The sequence below is a fragment of the Callorhinus ursinus genome, unplaced genomic scaffold (genome assembly GCF_003265705.2).
Source record: "Callorhinus ursinus isolate GAN/ISIS: 27379988/994484 unplaced genomic scaffold, GSC_fseal_2.0 scaffold1, whole genome shotgun sequence".
In the NCBI taxonomy this organism is placed as follows: Eukaryota; Metazoa; Chordata; class Mammalia; order Carnivora; family Otariidae; genus Callorhinus; species Callorhinus ursinus.
The window spans coordinates 60,207,717-60,228,787 of record NW_027397063.1 but is presented as its reverse complement, the minus strand read 5'-3'; the positions used below and the strand labels follow the sequence as shown (position 1 = coordinate 60,228,787).

General features: G+C 48.4%; 2 protein-coding genes across 17 annotated transcripts in view; both read right to left on the bottom strand.

Annotated features, from left to right (window-relative positions):
• Positions 1-21,071, bottom strand: part of KALRN (kalirin RhoGEF kinase) — a 647,217-nt gene that overhangs the window by 125,411 nt on the left and 500,735 nt on the right. For all 16 annotated transcript variants that reach the window (XM_073894515.1, XM_073894519.1, XM_073894546.1 and 13 more), the window contains exon 34: positions 11,408-11,654. In XM_073894515.1, coding sequence (XP_073750616.1) covers positions 11,408-11,654 — 247 coding nt within the window. The remainder of the gene's footprint in view (positions 1-11,407; positions 11,655-21,071) is intronic.
• LOC141374427 (large ribosomal subunit protein eL21-like) lies at positions 13,578-14,097 on the bottom strand. Its single transcript, XM_073902982.1, has one exon. It carries the CDS (start codon positions 14,066-14,068, stop codon positions 13,640-13,642), a length of 429 nt encoding a protein of 142 aa, XP_073759083.1. The 5' UTR covers positions 14,069-14,097; the 3' UTR covers positions 13,578-13,639.

Sequence of the window (21,071 nt, the reverse complement as noted above, 5' to 3'; positions counted from 1 at the left end):
GACTGTGGATGCCAGGGTGGTTCATAATTTTTCCCCAATTATCCCATCCTGATTTCCATTTATGACTGTGGCTTAAAACTCTAAGATGGTTACCGATTGTTTATTCAGCAAATGGTTGGTTTTTGAACATCTACTATCTGCAAGTCACTTAGCTCAACTGTATAGGGGGATTTGGGAAATTTATATGGGAAAGAGAAATTGGATAATATATGTACCCTGAGCAAAGACAAAGAAGAAATAGGTGAGTTCTGGGAGAAACAGTTGGTTCAATTTTTTGTTGTTGTTGTTGGCAGAAACGGGGAACTGGAGGCAGACCACGACTGGGCACAGGTCGAGGTTTTGTCTTTATGTGAAAAACAGGAATTGAGATAATCATCACCAGTAACCGGAAACTCTTCAGATTAGAGATTGGAGGTGCAAAGTGTGCATTACTTCTCTATTTGATTTGAACTCCAAATAGGTCTTACAGAACTATATAATGTCCGCATGGGTAACTATTCCCAGGCAGTGTGTGCCATTTTAATAGTAATGTCTACAGAAAAAGGCATGACTGCCAGCATTTGCACAGTAATCTCTTCTCTTTTAGTGTGGTCTCACCACTGCACCATTGCTGGCCCTCTGGGGGCCACAGACTCCAATGACGAAAGCATCCCTAAGCTCATCCTGGATATGTAAATTTAGGGTTCCTCCGTGCTTGCCCACCTGACACCTGTCTGCCTGCCTCTGACTCACACTCAAGAACAGGAAGCCCCAGCATATCCTCTCAACCCTCCTCTTTGTTTTCAGGAAGAAAGTCTCACTGATCACTCTGGTCTGAACCAGGCCCAGGTAGGGAGGGGGAGGTCTAGGTCATACGGAGGAAATGAGTGGGATTTCACTGAGGACCCAGAACAGCCAACATTCCTGTCCCCTAGGGACAGAGGTAGAGCTGCGGGCAGCCAGGACATGTTCCTGGAGATTTGTGCTGAGCAGCCGCCTGAGCTCGGGCGGAGAGACAGGCTCTTTATCAAAGTAAAGATGACTGATGCTGTGGAGTTGCTAAAAACAAACCCTTCCAGGTTTTATCTACTTCCAGAAATGCTTACTTCTAAGTAGGTCAAAGTGTTCCTGAAGTAGGGCAGTAGCAAGTGCCAGTCTATCGCTTTGAGTTCCAATTCAGGGCGGCTTACCGTCACTAAGCGGCCACCACAAGGGATGGCACTTGGAGTCCGACCCTCAGTGCCACCTTCCCTCCTGCTCTCCCGTGTGGGAGGGGCAGCTGCAGCAGCTGGTAGACTCACAGGGCCCCAGGCCAGGCAGACGTTTCCCATATATCAAGTGCAAAGTGGATTTTGCCTTGACGTAATTCAGGTCAGTTTATTGAAGATTTCAGTAACAAGAGGAATGTGGAAGACACTGCCCATCCCAAATAAATGTGAGGTACTTAGTCCATGTGTCCCCAGAAAAGACTTCCCGGGAAACAGAAATGCAAAGATTTCCTCAGTTAAAACTCCTGACATCAGAACACTATTCCCTGTTCCCAACCTCAAGCTCCTGCTAAAGCTTAAGTCAGCTTCCACTACAGTTTTTAGGAGATGGAGAACAAAGTGAACCTGGTGCTTCACACACAAACTCCCTAGAAGTCCTTGATGCATGGTCTCCCTCCCACCTTTCCTTCCTTCCTTCCTCCCTCCCTCCCTCCCTCCCTCCCTTCCTTCCTTCCTTCCTTTCCTTCCTTCCTTCCTCCCTTCCTATAAATATTTACTGAGAACTTCTTATATCCCAGCCACTGTTCTAGATGCTGGGGATAACGTAGTGAACAAAATAAACAACACCCCAGCACTTGTAGGGGGAACCGAGGGGGTGGGGCAGTGGGAGGAACAGACAATAAATGTTAACAAATGTTGCTGTGTGGTGATAAATGCACTGAGGAGAGTACAAGAGGGAAAGGGTACACAGTGCGATGGGAGAGGGTGGGAATTAACCAGGTGACATCTCAGTGGAGATGCGCAGGACGTGTGGCAGCCAGCCGTCCAGGTATCTGAGGACCTGCAGGGTCTGGAGGGTCCCAGGCAGCAGGAACCAAAGGTGTGGGTGCTGGGGAACATGTGCGTGGCTTGACCCGGGAGTAGCTCCGTCAGGCAGGCTGGTCGGGAGAGTGGGAGGATGTGCTAGGAAGAGTATGGCCCCGCCAAACCTGTCCACATCCTAATCCTGGGCACCTGGAAATGTTACCTTACACGGTAGCAGACACTCTGCAGATGTGATTCGGTTAAGGACCCTGAGATGGGGGGTTGTCCTGGAATATTCCTGAAACTCCATCCTGTGAGGGCTCCCAGACTGTTGGTCAATAACCACTGAACCATTTCTGGCCCAGCCCATTGAGGCATGATATCCCCACATCAACCCCAACCCTTGACATCTCAAACCACCCTCCATCACACAGGTCAGCCCATCTCAAGAGTGTGACCTGAACGCTTCCTTCAATGACCACAGTTCATCACTGAAAGGGAACAGATCACTGAGAGGGGCAAGCCAGGGAATAACTTTGAATTTTCAGTTCAAATATATCAGATAGGATCTCAACCCTCTGGGTAGAAGGTAAAAGAAAGTTAGAAGAGAGGAGTAAACCATTATTTGGGGGGGGGTGTGAAATCACAGATCCAGACAGACCTGCTGTTAGTAGCCTGGGGGAAGGGCCCAGGATAAGCCAGGAATAGAAACTGAGGGAAGCGGGGTGCAGACTAGAGACAATACTAGGGCCTTTGCAGAACTTATGCATGGGGGGCGCCTGGGTGGCTCAGTTGGTTAAGCGTCTGCCTTCGGCTCAGGCTGTGGTCCCAGGGTCTTGGGATCGAGCCCCATGTAGGGCTCCCTGCTCAGCCAGGAGTCTGCTTTTCCCTCTGCCTCTCCCCCCCGCCCCAGGCCCATTGGCTTGTTCTCTCTTTCTCTCTCTCTCTCTCGCTCACTCTTTTTCTCTCAAATAAATAAATACAATCTTAAAAAAAAAAAAAAAAAAAAGAACCTATGCATGAAACTAGCAACTGAACCTTGACTCTGTGAACAGCCCTGGAAAGGATTCAGGCTGGAAACACCCTAAACTCACCTCTATGGAGCTATCAGGACTGGAACAAAGGGCAGGTAGGGAGACTAACATTAACTGACCTCTGGTCCTAGGCTGGGAAGTCTAACACAAGGGAAGTAAATACTGTTGCCCCTTTTTATAGACTTTGAGGATCTTGCCCACGGATACAAGCCGGATTCAGACCCAGGTCTTCACGTCAGGACCTGCGGTCCCTCCGCATCTGTCATTGTTCATCTCATGGCCTGCTGCTAGGATCCGTGGCAAAGCCTTGTGGTAGCCAGGCCTCTTGTTTCATTCTAAACAGTCTGTGTACACGACAACATGACTAACTTTAAGTTTAAAAGCATTTTCACTGGGGCACCTGGCTGGCTCAGTCGGTAGAGCACGTGACTCTTGATCTCAGAGTTGTAGGTTTGAGCCCCATGTTGGGTGCAGAGATTGCTTAAAAAAAAAAATCTAAAAAAACAAAAGCATTTTTATTTAACACTGCCCCCATGACCCTTCCGGCAACTCTGAGATCTAGGCATCTTTATCAGCTTCCCTTTGCACAGGTGTGGAAACTAAGACAAAGAGGGGCTTTGCACTCATTCCCCACCAGTCCTCTTCCTAGACCACCTGGCTCCCTGAGAATTAAACCCTCACTCGTTTCCTCAAGGACGTGTAAGGACACTTCGAAGAAAAAGACGGATGATTGTAAGACATTAATTGAACCATCTCACATTACTGATATTCAACCATTTTTGACTAACAAAATGCCAATTTCCTGGGGTTCAACCTAACAAACTAGACCTTAAAATGAAGATACTGATGCCAAGCAGAGAGAGATGAAGCACAGGACACCTAGGTTCCTCACTTTGGGTTACCAAGGATGCTCAGCTGATATGGAGAGAAAAAAAGCAGACATCTTTGGGGCTGGAGGGGACCCTACAGGTAACTCAGGACGATAGGGATGAAGGGTAACGCAAATGCTCTTTCAGAACGAGCAGCAATATGAGTGACTGTAGGGGATAATCAGGAAGAAAGACGAGCCCATAGAGAGCCTCCGACTAGAAATCGGTCGCCTCTAAGCTGTGCCCAGAGAGAAGGAGACCAGATCAGAGGTGCACGTGAGGGACTGGGGGGCCCTGGACGTGCAGGGGTGAAGCCAGACAGGTGCAAGTTCCTAAATCCAAGGATGGCTAAGGGGACTTCTAAAATCACACACACACAATCACTTTAAACAAGATAGGATTGTTGAATTTAATCCAAAATGTTTCGTTCTGCTCTAAGGAATTAATAAAAGATGTACACAGAAAAGGTACAGAAAAACTGTACCTTAGGAAAGAAGTGTCTAACATTTTATATGCAAATTACTTTGTTCTAGATAAAAATCAGGAGATGCAGCTCGAGTATTAGGGGGGACTGGAGAAAGGAGAACAGGAGGAGGGGTGGGCAGGAAGCATCTGGATTTCAGCACAAAGAGGAATTCCTTACCATTAGAATTATACTAAAATGCAGCAGGCTTCTTCTAGAAGTAATGAGTTCCCAGTCCCTGGGAGTGCTCAAGTAATGCTTGGCTGGACTGTCAGAGACATTCAGAAGGGGCTCCCTATATTAGGGAGAGAGTGAACCAGAGGACCTTTAGTGTGCTTTCCAATTCTAAGATTCCAAGAGTCCATAAAAGCCAATGTTCTGAAGTGAAATGAAATCTAATCAAGGACCACTTTTATTCAATTATAAAAAGAGAAATTTTAATTCTAACTTCTAATAATTCTGAAAAATGACTAGGAACTCCTTTTAGAATCTCTACCAATGCCTCTCCATCTATCTTAACACACACTTTTCTTTGAGAAGTATCAGCATGCAAGTCTGTTACATTTCTCACGCAAATGCACTGATTTTTGGTTTCAGGTGTTCTTTATGGACAACTTCATGGCCATTTTTCACTGCAAACATATTGTATTCAGCTATGTTATTCTTAAACACGATTTTATGGGCTAGCCTGGAAACCCATTCCCACCCTACTCTCACGTGTATAATTCTGTAGTAGGAGAAAGTGAGTTCTGGTTTCCAAAGGGGTTCCCCCACAGCTGCTCGGTTACAGACGCACAAGCGGAGTAGGGGTGCAGACCAGCAGCTACAGTTTCAACATGTTACTTCGTACCTGAAAGGAAACGTCTGGGATCTATTCATCCTCCAGTTATTTTTCCCCGCTTGCCGTGGTGAATCCCTGTGGGTAGGCATATGGCGTCAACTAAAATCTGAGCGTGGCTGCTCTTAATGCAGACTCGCACTGAAAGCTAAGAGAGGGACTTTTGGCGGACTCTCCAGTCAGCAGGCAGGAGGAAACTTTTAGTCTCTGGATCTGACAGCAGAGGGGGTAGGAAAGGCCCATTTTGGTTCCTGGCAGCAGAAAGTACAGGAAGTTCCCATCCTGCAGAAAATCTGCTGGACAGGCTGGACCAGCTCCAGGGTTAGGCCGGCCCCTATCAGAAGTGGCCCTGGTTCGGCCTACTGTCCGGAGGGCTGATCAGAGGTTTTCTGCTCCAGCCGGGCACACCGGGACCTTTCTGGCTGGCAAGGCACCCACAGGATAAAATCCCTCTAGGGAGAGAGCACACGAGGCCCGGGGTGGGAGGGAGAGTGAGAGAGAGCGGTGAGTCTGGCCACCTCTCTCTAAATGCTCATCCAGCTCTACTGGTTGAATAAAGGGCAGCCTCGTCAGAGGGAGGCACAGTGAACCTGAGTGCCTGTCTCAAGTGTCTTCAGAGTTGGGAGGCCACAGAGCACCCTGATGAAGAGGGAGACCTTGGGAAATGGATGGACCTGGCTGCAAATCGAGGTCCACCTCGTAAGTCACGTAAGCTCGTGACTTGGGGCAAGTTACCTAATCTTTCCAAGACTCACTTTCCTTGTCTATAAAATGAGAAAATAGTGTTGTTACTCGTATTAAGGCACTAACCCAGAAACCTGGTCCACAGGAAGACTCAATAAACATCAAGCGTTTTTATGAGTTGGCTACAAACTTAATATATAGCACCACAGACTCGCTCAGCATCTTCAGGCTGTTGGTACTATGTGCCTCCAGAGCCCAGGTGTTTGGCACTGTTCTGTACCTTCACACCCTCCTCAGCCTGGCAAGCTGGTTCAGAGGCCAGCTGGGTGATGACAGAGAAATCATCAGGACACCCATGGGATAGCACTCCCTGTGAAGAGGCCAGAGTCACCCTGGGCCACTGGCCCTTTCCTCCAGGACATCGGCTCATATTCACCTCCCTGGCCTAGATTTTGCTAAGCAAAGAGGTCTTTCCTTATAGCTTCTCCAGGCGTGCAGCTGAAGCCAGAGAAGAAACCATGCAGGAAAGGAAAAGGAACACAGATGTCTTATGTAGCTGCACAGAGAAACATCTAGACTGGTTTTTGGAGCCTGGGGCAGAGGCACCCAGGACCTATGCTTTTTTTTTCTTCCATTTAAACCATTTTTAAGTATACAGTTCAGTGGCTTTAAGTCACAACACGCCCATTGTTGTGTGACCACCATCACCATCCATCTCCAGAACTTATTTCACCTTGCAAAACTGAAACTCTGTCCCCATTAAACACTAACTCCCATTCCCCCTCTCCTTTTTTTTTTTTTAAGATTTTATTTATTTATTTGAGAGAGAGAGAATGAGAGAGAGAGAGCACATGAGAGGGAGGAGGGTCAGAGGGAGAAGCAGACTCCCTGCTCAGCAGGGAGCCTGATGCGGGACTTGATCCCAGGACTCCAGGATCATGACCTGAGCCGAAGGCAGTCACTTAACCAACTGAGCCACCCAGGCACCCCGCCCCCTCCTTTCAGCTGCTCATAACCATCATTCCACTTTCTGTTTCTATGAATTTGACGACTCTAGGTACCTCATGTAAGCGGAACCATACAGTGTCTGTTCTTTGGTGATTGGCTTATTTCACTTAATATAATGTCTCCAAAGCGTATCCATGTTGTAGCAGGTGTCAGATTTTCCTTCCTTTTTAAGGCTGGATAATATCCCGTGCTCATGCATATAGCACATTTTATTTATCCCTGTAGCCGCTGACGGACACTAGGGCTGCTTCTACCCTTTCACTGTTGTGAATGGTGCTCCTGTGAACACGGGTGTGCAACAATCTCTCTGAGTTCTGCTTTCAATTCTTTCAGGTGTATAGTCAGAAGTGGAATTCTGGATCACACAGTAACTCTATATTCAGTTTTTTAGGAACCCCACACTGTTTTCCACAGCAGGGGCCCCATTTTACATTCCCACAGCAGGGCACAGGGGTTCCAATTTCTCCACGTCTTCACCAATGCCTGCTATTTTTCTGTGGTCTTCAATTTTTAAAAAATTTTTAAAGATTTATTTATATATTGGAGAGACAGAGAGAGAGCAGGGGGAGGGGCAGATGGAGGGAGGGAATCTGAAGCAGACTCCGAGCCGAAGGCTGAGCCCGACGTAGAGCTTGATCCCAGGACTGCGAGATCATGACCTGAACCAAAACCAAGAGTGGGCAGCTCAACTGCCTACGTCGCCCAGGCGCCCCAATTTGCTGTTTTTTTTTTTTTAAATAATAGCTATCCTAATGGTTATAAAACGGTATCTCATTGTAGTACTGATTTGCAGTTTCCTAAATTGTTAGCGATGCTGCCCATGTTTTCATGTGCTTATTGGCCTTTTGTATATCTTCTCTGGAGAAATGTCTAGCAAGTCCCTTGCCCATTTTTAAATCAAATTGTTTGTTTGTTGTTGTGTTGTAGGGGTTCTTTATATAACTTGCAGATTAATCCCTTCCAATTCATCTTTACTATCCCCTAGCAGAGGGGGCCAACCCCCTAAAGCAGGGACTCTCAACACTCATGGAACATCAAAATTACCAAGGAACCAAAGAAACACTAATGCCCCAGGACCTTGGTGGTGCTGAATTAACTGGTCTGGGGTGGGGGTCTGAGGTATCAGAAGACTTTTAAAAAGTCTCTTCCGAGTGGTTTTCAGATGTAACCAGAGTTGAAACCCATGGGAGGTGCTGCCCTCCCCGCCTCACTGCTCAAAAAGTGAGAGGGGATAGATTAGGAGAGGAAAGACGAGGTCCCACAGCGCCCACGCCCAGTGAGGGGGGTAGCAAAGTCATAGGAAAGGCCGGGCCCCCGCTTGGTCACACAGCCCTATCATCAGCCATGCCGCAGATATATCAGGAGGAAACAACCATCCACTGTCTCTGGAGAAGGGACAGGAACGAGAGACAAGAGAGAAGCCTCGAGCTGCCTGCCAGCCTGGTGGGCAAAGTGTGTGCTGGAGAACTCTGGGCTGTGAGGTGGGAACCTTGGTTCTACCCCAGCTTTGCCGTCAACTTTCTCTGTGGCTTCTGAGAAGTCACCTCGCTCTCCTGTGCCCAAGAGTGCCCCTAGAAGAAAGGAAACTGGGTAGTGCTCTGCTTCTCAACCCTGGCTGGACCTTGGATTCACCCAAGGACCATTTAAAAAACACTGACCCTCAGGTCCCACTCCAGAAATTCTGAATCCAGTTGTTTTAGGTGGCGACTGGGCGTTGTCATTTGGTAAAGCTTCCAGGTGATTCTATGCAGCCAGGGTTGAGAGCCGTGGTCTAGTGGTTCTCCCAAGTACCCTCCTCAGTGTTACCATTCCGAGGTTCTTCTGCCTCCATTTCCGGGGGCAACAGTCATGGCCTGAGCACTCATGTGGCACTTTGCACGTCCTACAGATACTGCCTTGCTTCTCACAGGAGAAGGAGGAGCACTGACCTGATGCTCTCTCTGCAAAGGTTAAGAGGACCAGTTCCCTTCTAAGAACTGAAAAAGAAACAGATTCTGACCTCTAGCGACATGGGATGAGGCCACAACCCCCAGAAGAATGTTCTATTCTCAGTCCAGCTGTGCATTGTGAGTAGCACCTGCTGGAGACAGATCAGCTGGGAGGAGAAAAGACCAGGTGGCCAGCAGGCAGCCAGTTGGAATGGGGGAAGGAACAGTTTACTGAGTTTCGGCTAAGAAGCCAATACTCCCAGCAGGCCCTGAAGGGGGAGGAGGCTTTCCAAACTGGGGCATGTGCACGCGTGCACATACTTTCAGAGGAGGCCACGTCAGGGCCATGAGGGCTACTCCATGGCGCCCTGACTGCCAGGAACCGGACACCTATGTGTACCGAGCCCACGCGGGGGGAGAGGGCTGTGCGAGCTCACAGGCTGCCGTCTGAAGGCCCCGCTCACTGGCCTGTGCTTGGAGAGAGAGGAACCAGCCTGCAAAAAACAGAGCCAAGGAAATGGGTGGTAGGCACTGGTCGGGGACTGCCTTTAAAAAGAAGCCATGCTGGCTGGTGGAGAGAGCCAGAAAGTTCCATGCCTGCTTCCTTCCCTGCTTTCTCTCTTGCCCTCTCTTTACCATCTCTCCTCCTTAGTGCCCCTTGTCTGTTACCTCTTCATCAACCCCTCTCCCTCTACAGTTCTCGCCCTGGATCACAGACTCCCTCTGCCGGCTCTCTGGCTCTCTGCTCCTGCATGGCTGGTTTACTCCTGCCAGGCCCCACAAGCGGTAGGGGCCCACCTGGTGGGCGGCAAGGAGGGGACGCAGGGTCCACCCAGCCACAGGCTGGGGAGGCCTGGCCTACATCCGGAAGTCTCAGCTCTTCTCTGGAAGTAGAGTCCTCCCTGATGGAACCACCCACACCTGCAGACCTTCCCAGCACAGGATGTGCTGTCCTTGGTTTTGTCTCCAAAGATGGGGGTCGCTAGATGGGATGTGGGGGAGTTTGTAGCTATTTTGCTGACTAACCGATGACAAATGATGTAATAACTATACCACGTATTGCATGCGTGCTGGGCACTGTTCCAAGTGCTGTGTGTATTTCACATCATCCACCCTCACAATTCTGGCCCCTTTGTGCCCCAGTTTCCCCTTGGTCAGACTTCAAACAGAGCCACATTCCTGAGTTTCACGGATCTTCTCTTCCTTGGTACGATGAGTTTCTCCAGTGGCTACTTCAAAGGACCCAGGAGCTGTACCCGCAATTCAAACTCCAATTTACTGACACTGTCCCTCCTCAGTCTTCAGAGGAAAGGGGGGAGAAGCAGGTGATGGCTGAACTGGGGGAAAGGGACACAGGTGTGTGTGTGTGTGTGTAGAGAAAAGAATCAGGTTTTAGTTTCCAGTTTTCTCCTGGTGGAAAAAACCCCCAGGGACACCCTTGGAGGAGTCGGGCAGCACGAATAATGCAACCTGCTACTGCCATCTGGTGGACGAAAGGAGGAAGTCAGGCTGTGGAGGTGGACCAGATGGAACTCGAAACTCAGGTCCATTTCAGCAACTTAATTAGCCTCAGTATGTACCAGGAAGTCTGTAGCAGGTCTCCATGGTGCCCCTGGTGTCCCTGCCTCCAAACAGGTCCCTGCCCTCTTTTCATTTCATAAATACCCAGCACGGGTCTGCACAGAAGGCGCCCCTGATGTAGATCATCTGAGCAGTTAAGAAAATAAGCTCAGAACCAGGAGAATTTGGTGTCATCCTCTGGGCCTCAGTTTACTTAATGTAATGACTCAGTGAAAGACTTCAAAGCCCCTGCCAGGCTTGTCTTTTTAAGTTAGTGGTTCTCATACTAGAGTGAGCATCAAAGTCCCCAGAGAGCTTGTTAAAACAGACCATTGGCCCCTGCCCCCAGAGTTTCTGACCCAGTAGGTCTGGAGTGGAGTCTGAGAATTTGCACTTCTAAAGGTTCTCGAGGGATGCTGATGCTGCCAATCCAGAGACACCCCTCACCTTGGAGAATCACTGTTCTAAGTAGTTCAGTCTCCTTGGTGTGAGGGAAAAAGTGAATAAGCAAGCAGAGAATTTATGTAAAATAAATAACAGAGCTTATATAAAACAGAAGCCAGGGCTCAAATAACGTATCTATTAGAGCCCCATACATAAGTGTCTCGTGGCCTGGCAGGGCTGAGGGGAGGGTCAAACCTGCCGGGGAGCCCAGCGTAGCTCTGGAGCAGGAGGGTGTGGGTCAGCGCAGAAGGGAGAAGGCTAGACGCTGGCCACAGGTACAAGAAGACTTTTCCAAATGTTGTGGGAGAGCTGGAAGAGGTCTTAGAGGCCATCTAATCCAGCTTTCATTTTAAGATGAAATGGACTCACAAAGGTTACATGACTTTTCCAAAGTCACACGGCCACTCAGTAGCTCTTTTTCTTCAAGTTCCCAACCCGCTCCCTTCACAAGCAGGTCCCAGAGGAATCCCACACGGTCCAACAGGTTCACGAGACCGGTTAGTTCCGCGATGTTCTGGGGTTAGGGGTTAGGGTGGGCCAGCGCCCCAGCGGCCCTTGGCACGTGCCCGCCCCCTCAGTTCCCCCTACCTTTCACCAAGGGGAAGAAGCAGTCCATCTCCACGCTGCTTCGGGAATGGGAGATGCACAGGGCGCTGCTGGGAACCAGGCCCTCCTGGGGGGGGCTCCGTTCCGTGGTGCGGACCAGACACCAGCCCGGCCGCTCGCTGGGCCGCTCCAGCAGCTCCACCGTCTGCCCCACCTGGATGGTCAGCTCGCTGCTGTGGCCCGCATTGAAGTCCTGGAGGACCACGGTCAACTCACATCCGCCAGAGAGCTTGGGGCAGGGTGTGGAGTGAAATGTGGGGGGTGGAGGGAGGAGATGGTGGGCCAGAGGGGAAGGGAGAAAGGATGTGTGTAGAGGAGAGGAGGAGAGGAAGATAAAGGGGAGAGATGGGATCCGGAGCGGAAAGAAGGCAGAAGATGGAAAAGGGAGTTGGGAACAGGAAAGAAAACAAGAAAATAAAGTAATTGACACAATGCCATTCAATCATCCCACCGCTCTAGCTCAGGCCACAGCCCGGAGCCTGCCCAGGACCGAGCTTGATTTTAATTCCTTCTTGTTCGCCCGGAGTTATTCTTATCTTCCTTTGCCAAGCTTCCAGTTAACTGTGCCCTCCTCCCCCTCCCCCAGTATGTCTCTTTACTTCTTCCCAGGGCACTACCTTTACCCCGTCCCTGCCCTGTGTCCACCCTCCAACACTTCCTGGGCACCATTTCCAACTCACTCACTCCTACGTGCTTCTAGCTGAAATTTGGGAATAACGGAAGAGAGGACCTCCTTCCTCCTAACCTTTGCAATCTTCCCCCTGCCCATCCCTAGCTGTACCCTCAGCTGAAAACAGAGGCTGCCAGTGACACAAAAGAGAAGGAGGCATCAAGTCCAAGGAGAAGCAGAACAGAAGGGGAACAGAGTTGGCTTACCTTAGCCCAGCCACTGGGGGCCGGGAGAAAGAATGGGAAGAAGAGAGGTCACATCGTACTTAGGAACCATCCTCAGTGCCCCGTCATGCCCTCCCCCCGGGCCCGGCCCTTCCCCACTGTACTGGTTCTGGGGCAGAACCAATAAAACTGCGGGGAGAGACCCCAGGGTAAGAACCACCTCTAGCTGAAAGCCGAGACCTTCTCTTCTCCCCATGAGAAACCACTAGTTATTAGTTTGTCTCACGGAGCTAAGCACAGAGCCTCTCTCTTGAAATAGCAGCTGCACTTAGGGGCAGAACGAGGGGAAGAGAAGGGAAAAGATGGGAGACCCAGAGGCCCAGCTGGACAGCCTGTTCTCCCCAGGGTTCAGCCCAGACAGTGGCTCAGTGGGACAGTCCCCCTACCACCTCCGGGGAACTTGGCCTCAGTCTGTGCATCTCTAATGGAAGCCTCCAGGGCCTGCATTGCCTGCACCAGCAGCCGTACAATGCACTAGTCCAAATACATGGTGTAGCTATTTCACCTACATCCTGGGAGGCTTCTGCTGAATGGAAAACACAGCAAGCATCCCAGTAAGTAGAGAACCAACACCAACCACTAGGCCCCAGAGCTCAGCATTCCGGACTGTGAGACTTTCCTATTAAAGGAACTTGAATGGCACAGTGGGCTTGAGAAGGCTACACGATGCATCAGACTGACAGTTGCCGTACGCATTGCCACCCATCCCTGAGCAGGGAGCCTGCTCAAAACACATGTCCGTGGATGGGCATGGTACTGCCACTGAGATTTGATCAGGAAGAGAAATTTGTAGGGCAGAAGTTGGAAGAGGGAAAGAGACAGAAGAAGAAAACCTGCTTGTTGGCTCATTTTTCCATTTAACTTTCTTGGTCCCATTAAATGCACAGACTCTACCCCTGTCCCTGTCTGGTGCTCTCTTCCCTCAAGCATCATTTTGAGAAGAATGTTGTGGGATGGTGATCCCTCAAGTCTGCAGAGTGCTTTTACACTGTGCAAAGTACCTTCACATTAACTCTCCACAACGACCAGGTGCTGTCACCGTCTCCATCTCGTCCAGCCAAAGAACTTTAAGCTCAGAAATGTCAAGATCATCGCTGACACAATGAGTGGGCATAAAAACTGCCTAAGGAATTTATTAGACATGCAGATGGCTTTGCTGGTTCCTCGCTTGCCCTAGCCCCCAATCACAGGTTATGATTCAGGAGACCTAGGAACGCCTATTTTTTTTTTCTTTACAGTCTTGAGGTCTTTTATTTTCTTTACATTAATCATGCCATGAATTCATAGGGAATGGGTTCCAGCAGTTCAGGCTCCTTTCCATTAGTTCTCACAAAGTGTGCTTCTGGGTGGGGCAGGCTGGCGCTTCAGCTGAACCCAAGGACCTTTCTCTTTGGCTTCCTTCTTTTTCTGATCATTTTCCTTCACACGCTTCAGGACGCTGTCTCGGCTCTTTGAGGGTTTAATATGCTCAATGCGTACATTAATTCTCCTGGCAAGAATCTTGCCCTTAACTTGTTTGTTTACAACAATGCCAACAGCATGCTGAGTAACATTGTAGACTCTTCCAGTTTTGCCATGGTAACATTTGTGGGGCATTCCTTTTTGAACAGTGCCCATTCCCTTGATGTCCACAATATCACCTTTCTTGTAGATTCGCATGTATGTGGCCAAAGGAACAACTCCATGTTTTCTAAAAGGTCTAGAGAACATATAGTGGGTACCTCTCCTCTTTCCCTTTGTGTTGGTCATTTTGGCGAATTACTGGAAGATGGCGGTTCCGGCCGAAAGGCTAGGAATGCTTATTTTTAACAAGACTCCCCCAGCTTATGATTCTGAAAAGGGGGTCTCTGAGATACTGCCTGAGAAACACTGGCTAGATGGTTTCCCAGGGTCACCCAACTGGACTTGAACCCGGCCCTGGACCACAAATCCCATTGTTCTTTACAGCACACACCAGAGCAAATTATGTACAAGTTTTAGGTATGTTTGTGGTTAGAAGGGGTGGGAGGCAGACGGAGAGAAGGCATCACTGGCCTGAGCTACTGGTCTTCTCAGGGTTGGCTGGGCCTGCATCAAGTTGCTTACACTTTTTGGACTTCAGTTTCTATCTTGACCAGTCTACGCTAGGAACAGCTACATCATGGAAACACAAGTTTCACGGAGTTAAGTTCACTGATATTCTATTTCAGTTTTTTTTTTTTTTCTCGGTTGCTGGTGGCATCCCACTAAGTTGATTCCACTTTCCACTAATGGAAATTTGTAGAATTTGCAAATTCCATTTGTAGGATGTTAGACTAGATGATCACAAAATTTCCTGCTAACTCTGAGAATTTCTATCAACGAACTCTTATGCTTCAGTGGAGTCACTCCTCTGTGCCAACCTCAGGATTCTTTCCCGAGGTCAGGTGTGCACATGACCTGAGATACAACTTGCAGCCCTTTCAGGGATGGAAATGGCACTTTTGCAGCAAAGCAGAGGGAGCCTTAGGCTCTGGTTACAAACAGCCCAACGTGACGCCAGACACAAGACCCACCCCCCCCCCCCCCCCCCCCGCCCAAGTTACATCTAGATCCACCCACAGGCAGGTGGGGGCTGTGGTGGGGGAGGAGAGGATAAAGGACCAGGCTGTGTGCCTCTATAATTCAAAGATCAAGAGAAACCTGGAAAACACCAGCAGATGGTGGTTTCTGCTTCCTGTGGGCTGTGCAGGCCAGACAGACAGAGGAGAAAGTGGAAGAAAGATGATCAATGGGCTCACAGACCCAGCCAAAACCCATTATGGCTCAAATATAGGATGAATGTCCTGGTTTGCCTCACCTCAGTGGTGTGATCAAAGAGATTTGCCACACTCGGTCCCCACTCCACAGCAATAAGGGATTTCCAAACAGTGGTGGCGAGGGGCTTAGGAGCAGGGGATGAGTCAGTGGTCAGGCAGAGCTGCCTCTGAAATCCCGCCTCAACTTCTCCCCAGAGCAAGAGGGAAGCTTCAGGCTCCCCAGGGGACTCCGGGTTCACACTTGAGAAACCCTGCTTCAGAGAACCCAGGACTGGAATCAGTACTGGAAAGTTCGAAGAGCCCTTGCAAGGAGGGGCAAGGGCAGAGGGGCCAAAAGACCTTTGAGGGATCTTGGCACACTTAAAACATTTGTACTTGAAATCCTCAAAATCATTCATTCATGCCTCACGCTTTAAGTTTTCTCCTGGACTGAGATGAGTCACATCACCTACTGAACATTAATTACAGAGTGTGCCCCTCATTAACCAATAAAAACCAAATTCCTTCACAAATACTAAACGATCAGTTTCTTAGAAAAGTACCCGTGCAGTTTTCTTTCTGAGCAGTTGTGCTGTGCGTCAGCAGGTCTGTCTCGCAGAGCCCGGGGGTCATTACTTTCTCTGCCCATGTGGCAAGGACCAGTGACCAGTCCCCACTCTCCCTGTCCCTTCCCCTTTGCAGTGCTGCACTCCATTACAGTGGCACATTCAGAAAAGTCCCCATTTCTCTCCCCGAGCTAAATCTCTGTCCCAGAAGATTAAATAGGTCTTCAGAGAATGTTGCAAACATCTTTGTCTTCACCTCATTCTTCTCTTGCCCACAGCCTTTAAGAACTGTTTCAATGTCCCCTGCAAATCTTTAAAATGTTTTCTCAGTGAACCATGTTCCTATCTGACAGGCTGAGACCGGGGGTGTGGAGGGAGGGTGCCCAACCTCTCCCCACTGCAGAGGTCCCAGGTGATTCGACAGGTGTCTGGAAGGGCTATCATGCCCTGCTCAAAACTCCAAGGCTGCATCATATTTGTATTGGTTATTTTCAAACTATTGGTTATGGATGCTTAACTTCCAATCTACCAATTTGATCCCACTCTAGATTTTACGACCAAACTCATTCCCAGGAGGGAAACGTTGGGAGCCCTGAGTTGGTAGCACAGACTCTCAGTGTGAAGTCAGGTGTTTCTGAGTCTTCTCTTACTGTGCACTCCAGTTTCTAGAATATTTTCCCCCCTTATTCCCTTCACTGTGCACCTCCCCCCCACCCCAGAAGTCTCCGACTTGGCCCCTTCCTGGGAGCTTCTCAGGCATTTTCTTTTTTCTTTTTCTTTCTCTTTCTTTCTTTCTTTCTTTCTTTCTTTCTTTCTTTCTTTCTTTGCTTGCTTGCTTTCTTTCTTTCCTTCTTTCTTTCTTTCTTTCTTTTTTAGTGTTAGATTCTTTAATGTTTATTATTATTATTACTGTTATTATTAACATATAATGTATTATTTGTCTCAGGGGTACAGGTCTGTGATTCATCAGTCTTACACAATACACAGCGCTCACCACAACACAACACACATTTGCCTAGCTCCCTAGGACCTTGCCCGGGGCCTGCTAAACATTTCTGATGCTAATCACTGCTTAGATTTCTGCAAGCCCCCGCCCCCACTGCTGAGTCATCCTCCGACTCTTCCCCTGACTTTCCCAGCCTCTCTCCTTCCTGGGTCCTGACCATTTCCTGTGGAACCTGTTCCTGTGATACCCAGTCCTTGGGTGGACTTTGTCCTCCCTGCTCCTAGGTGTTCCCACGTGGCCCCCTCTCCAGCACAGAGGAAACACACACAGGACACCTCCAAAACCACCCTCATTCTCACTCACATTCACCAGAAACGACTGCTTTCATTTAGGTCCATTTTTGCTTGGTTACTGTTTGGAGACTGCCTGAACTCCTCCCTCGTGTATAAACAGCATGAGCTAGATTAGCCCTGAGAACTTCCTCGTGTTATGGAAAAAGATCTGATTATTCCCTGTGGCGTTTCCAGTGATATTCGGAGAGGTAGAACATGACCCGCCCAGCATTCTGCTGTCATCATTTCAGGTCCCCGAGCTTCTGCCTGCCTCTTTGTCTCTACCAGACTCTCCTGAGGGCTATGGACTCTGGCCCCTCACTGGCTGTGTGACCAGGAGCAAGTCACTTAACCTCTCGGTCTCACTTTCTTCATCTGTGGAATGGGGATATAAGAGTATCTGCTTCATAGGTTGCATTAAATGGGATAATAAGTTGGCTCTATGCCCAATGTGGGGCTTGAACTCACAACCCTGAGACTGAGAGACACATGCTACTGACTGAGCCAGCCAGGCACTCCCAATGAGGTAATATTTTTTTAAGATTTTATTTATTTAGAGCGAGAAAGCAAGTGCGAGCAGGGGGAGGGGCAGGAGGAGAGGGACAGGGGGAGAATTTCAAGCAGACTCCCCACTGAGTATGGAGCCCAATGAGGGGTTCCATCTCAGGACCTTGAGATCAAGGCCTGAGCCAAAATCAAGAGTCAGACGCTCAACCCACTGAGCCACCCAGGCACCTCGAGATATTTTTAAAGCACTTAGGACAGTGCCATCTACAGACTAAGCTCTCTAAATGCTTGTTTATAAATAAATTCTAGAGGTATTAATTAATTATCATTATTATTTAAATTTGAGGGAAAGGAGTAGAGAAGAAATGGTAAAAAGGAATCAAATGTCTGGAAATAGACTATACCAGCTGTAAATAGGCATGCAAATTATTATGAGTAAATCAAATCTTTTTCCCTTTTTATAATCTTAATGGAGTCTTGCCCTAACCCAGGCCAATTAGAAGAATGGCCTGAAGGCTTCTAGGGAAGGTGACTCAGATGCCTTTAAGGGTCCCCCGACTCGGCACAAGCTTTTTCTGCGAAAGGACAAGGGGATGCTGGGCTCTTGGATCCCTTTATGGAAAATGAGGATTCCTTCTGCATTGCTTTCCATGCACTGTCCATCTGAAGAGCACCCCCGCCCAAGAGCCTGAGAATTGCTCACAACACCTGCTGCTGAACCCTGCTGATCCCGTGAGCATCAGCTCCTGACACTGCTTCCCCGTCAGGTAAGTCAGACTTCCTCCTCCTCCCCTGGCTGCCTGCCCTCTGATTCACTCTAATTCCTCCACGGTGCTCAGCCAGGGTGAGGCACAGAGTTCTCTGCATTAACGTCTGCCTATGAATGACAACGTGGGAGGCCAGAGCTGGCCTTAGAAAAACGTGAAGTTGGAGGGTATCTACTTGGTGTGGTTTTAGGGCACCGAGAGGACCTGCCAACTCCTGTTCGAAACAGTCTTTCTCTCCCCCAACGGCTCCTGCACCTGCTGCCAATGCCTCCAATCCCACAGTCGGAGAAGCAAATGTTCTCACCATGAAATGTCTCAGAACAGAGTCTGTGTACGATTCCCTTCCAATTACAAAAAGATGAGAAGCAGCACACAGGTGACGTGCAGTTGTACTCATATAGCCTTAAGCATGAATACGTTCAAAACAGCATTCTTTTAAATGAGAAAACTATAACATCAAAAAAAAAAAATCCGAAAAATAAAATACAAAAATCTAACAGGAAGGGAATGGGTAAGTAATTATGATATATACACTAATATATATACTAAGTAACTGTTTAATTATATAGTCATTACATATTAATAAAGCTCTATAACAGTTACAAATTGCTTACCTCATATAATATAAAAAGGACAGGAGATAAAGTTGCAAATATAACTAGGTGAAGGACATCACTAACAACAACCCTATTCAGCAGAAATTAACAGGAAGGAAATTCATCAAAATGTTAAGACTGGCTTTACTGGGTGGAAACCTGGGGGATTTCACCCCTCCTTTCTAATTTCCAGTATTGCCTGATATTTCTGACCTAAGAGTTATTTTATAAGGAAAGTAACAATAACAACTTGTATGAAAGTCAACAATGGAATGGAGGGAAAATGCAATACTCCCAGGAGGCATAATACTTTGAGGGGAAAAAGGGGCAGTGGACAGAGGGATAGTTCCCAGTTCTGCCCCAGGACCACTGTGTGAACCTCAGGAAAGGCCCGAGTTGCTAATGATGCCTCTGTGTAGAGGCTTTAAAATCCAACACTAGAAACCTCTGTCCCTGAACTCCTGTGCAATCCAGATGAGCTCTTCAGAAAGGAGGTCTCCTTATAGGAGTTTAGTGCTCTGTTTCCACCCTGATCAGGATCTGAAACAGGTGTATCGCAATGTCTGGACACTGAGGGACACTGTTGTGGAGCTCTGGGATGCCTTCAGTCGCTGGTAGGTGGTAGCTAACCTGGGTTGCTGCCAAGTCCAGTTAAGAGTCTAAAGCTTCATTTTTGTTCCCTGGAGCTGGGGCTGCTCTGACTGCAACTGATGCAGCTTTTTGGTTTAGTGGGTTCCCATGGGGTTGGGATGGAAGGCGGAGCCCCAGAGAGGCACATAGTGTGGTCTGCGGTCAGTAGAGGTCTCATGAATTGGGTAGAAATTAATAGCGGGAAGAATGCAGGAGCGGGAATCGAGAGGCCGTGGTGTAGGTGCAGGTTCTATCTGTGTGTGGCATTGGGAAAATCCCTTCCCCTCTCTGTACCTGAACTTCCTCATTCTTACGATGAGGAAATTGGATTTCAGGGGCCCTTCCAGTGTTGATATTCTACGGGTGAAGTAGTTCCTATGTTCACTCATTAACACACAACTCTGTTTAATTTTTTCGAGCACTTTATCACTAACTTATCGTTAACGGGTTGTTTATTTACTTGACATATCACACGTCAAAATGTAAGGTCCAGGAGAGCAGAAGACTTCTCTGTCTTGCTCACAGTCACATCTCCAGAGTCTAGAGTGACAGAGCAGGTGATCAGCAAATACTCATTGAGTGCCTGAGAATGAAGCCCTCAAGCTATTGCCTGGTGCCGAGCTGTGAGGTATAGCTGCAGTGGCTCAGGGCTCTCGTACTGGCTGCTCGCTTCTTCTCATCAGTGTCTTCCCGACCCCACAGTTTATTTGTTCAGAACCCCTTTTTGAGAAATTATCTCACCCTTTGATCATTTGGCTATATCTTCATTAATTCCTAAGTGTGATAAAAATGACACGGGGTGGGGGGAGATATAAACCCCCAAGAATAAAGAGAATGAGAGGTAAGAATAGACACGAGAAGCCAACATTTTTTTTGAATAACAGAAAGTCCCTGCAAGAGTGGGTTCTGACCCGGTAGAATGGAGATGAGATGTGAGTTCCTGCCATTAGCCCTGCACGACCCTTGGAAAGGCTCAGGAAGTGGAAGCACCAGGCTGCACTGGGGGTCAGAGTACAGGTGGGGCTAAAAAGGGAAGAGGGGTTGTAAAGGGGGTACACCCCTCGGTCCCTCTTCTAGGCGATGTACCCTTTCCTGAAAAATTGAAATTCACTGAAGGTCCACGTACAGAAGAGGGAGATGGCTGCCATCCTTGATCTTGTTGTCTCCCAGAATACTGGCAGCCAGATAAAAACATTTTACATAGACCTGAGGATCTTTCATTAGGGAAACCAAAAAGATGTACAGATACTCAAATTCTGACATTTGGAGATCCCTCCCTTCACTGCAGAGTGGAACCTTCCAATAAATGTACTCCTTCCATTACACAGAGTATCCACTTGTCTTTTTTGGTGCCTTGTTCATAAATATGAATCTGATCCGGCCAAAGATCCCCAGACTTCGCAGAAAAGCCCCTCTGACAGAGACCAAACAAAACAAAGAAGAAGGATCAGGCACTCTGAGGAAACAACACGCAGGCAGGACAACCACACTTCAGCAACACTGCAACATCCTCAGGAGATGCAAGAAAGGTTTTATATCCATGAAAACAGACAAGCTGCTACAGAGAGGGGGACATTTCAGAATGAGGAAGAGCTCTCAGAAATCACAGCTATGGTGGGAATGAAACATCTCGTACATGGGTCGGAAGACAG

Bases quoted from the DNA above. Each gene is read 5' to 3' on its own strand.
- LOC141374427 (XM_073902982.1), bottom strand. From the start codon at position 14,068: ATGACCAACACAAAGGGAAAGAGGAGAGGTACCCACTATATGTTCTCT.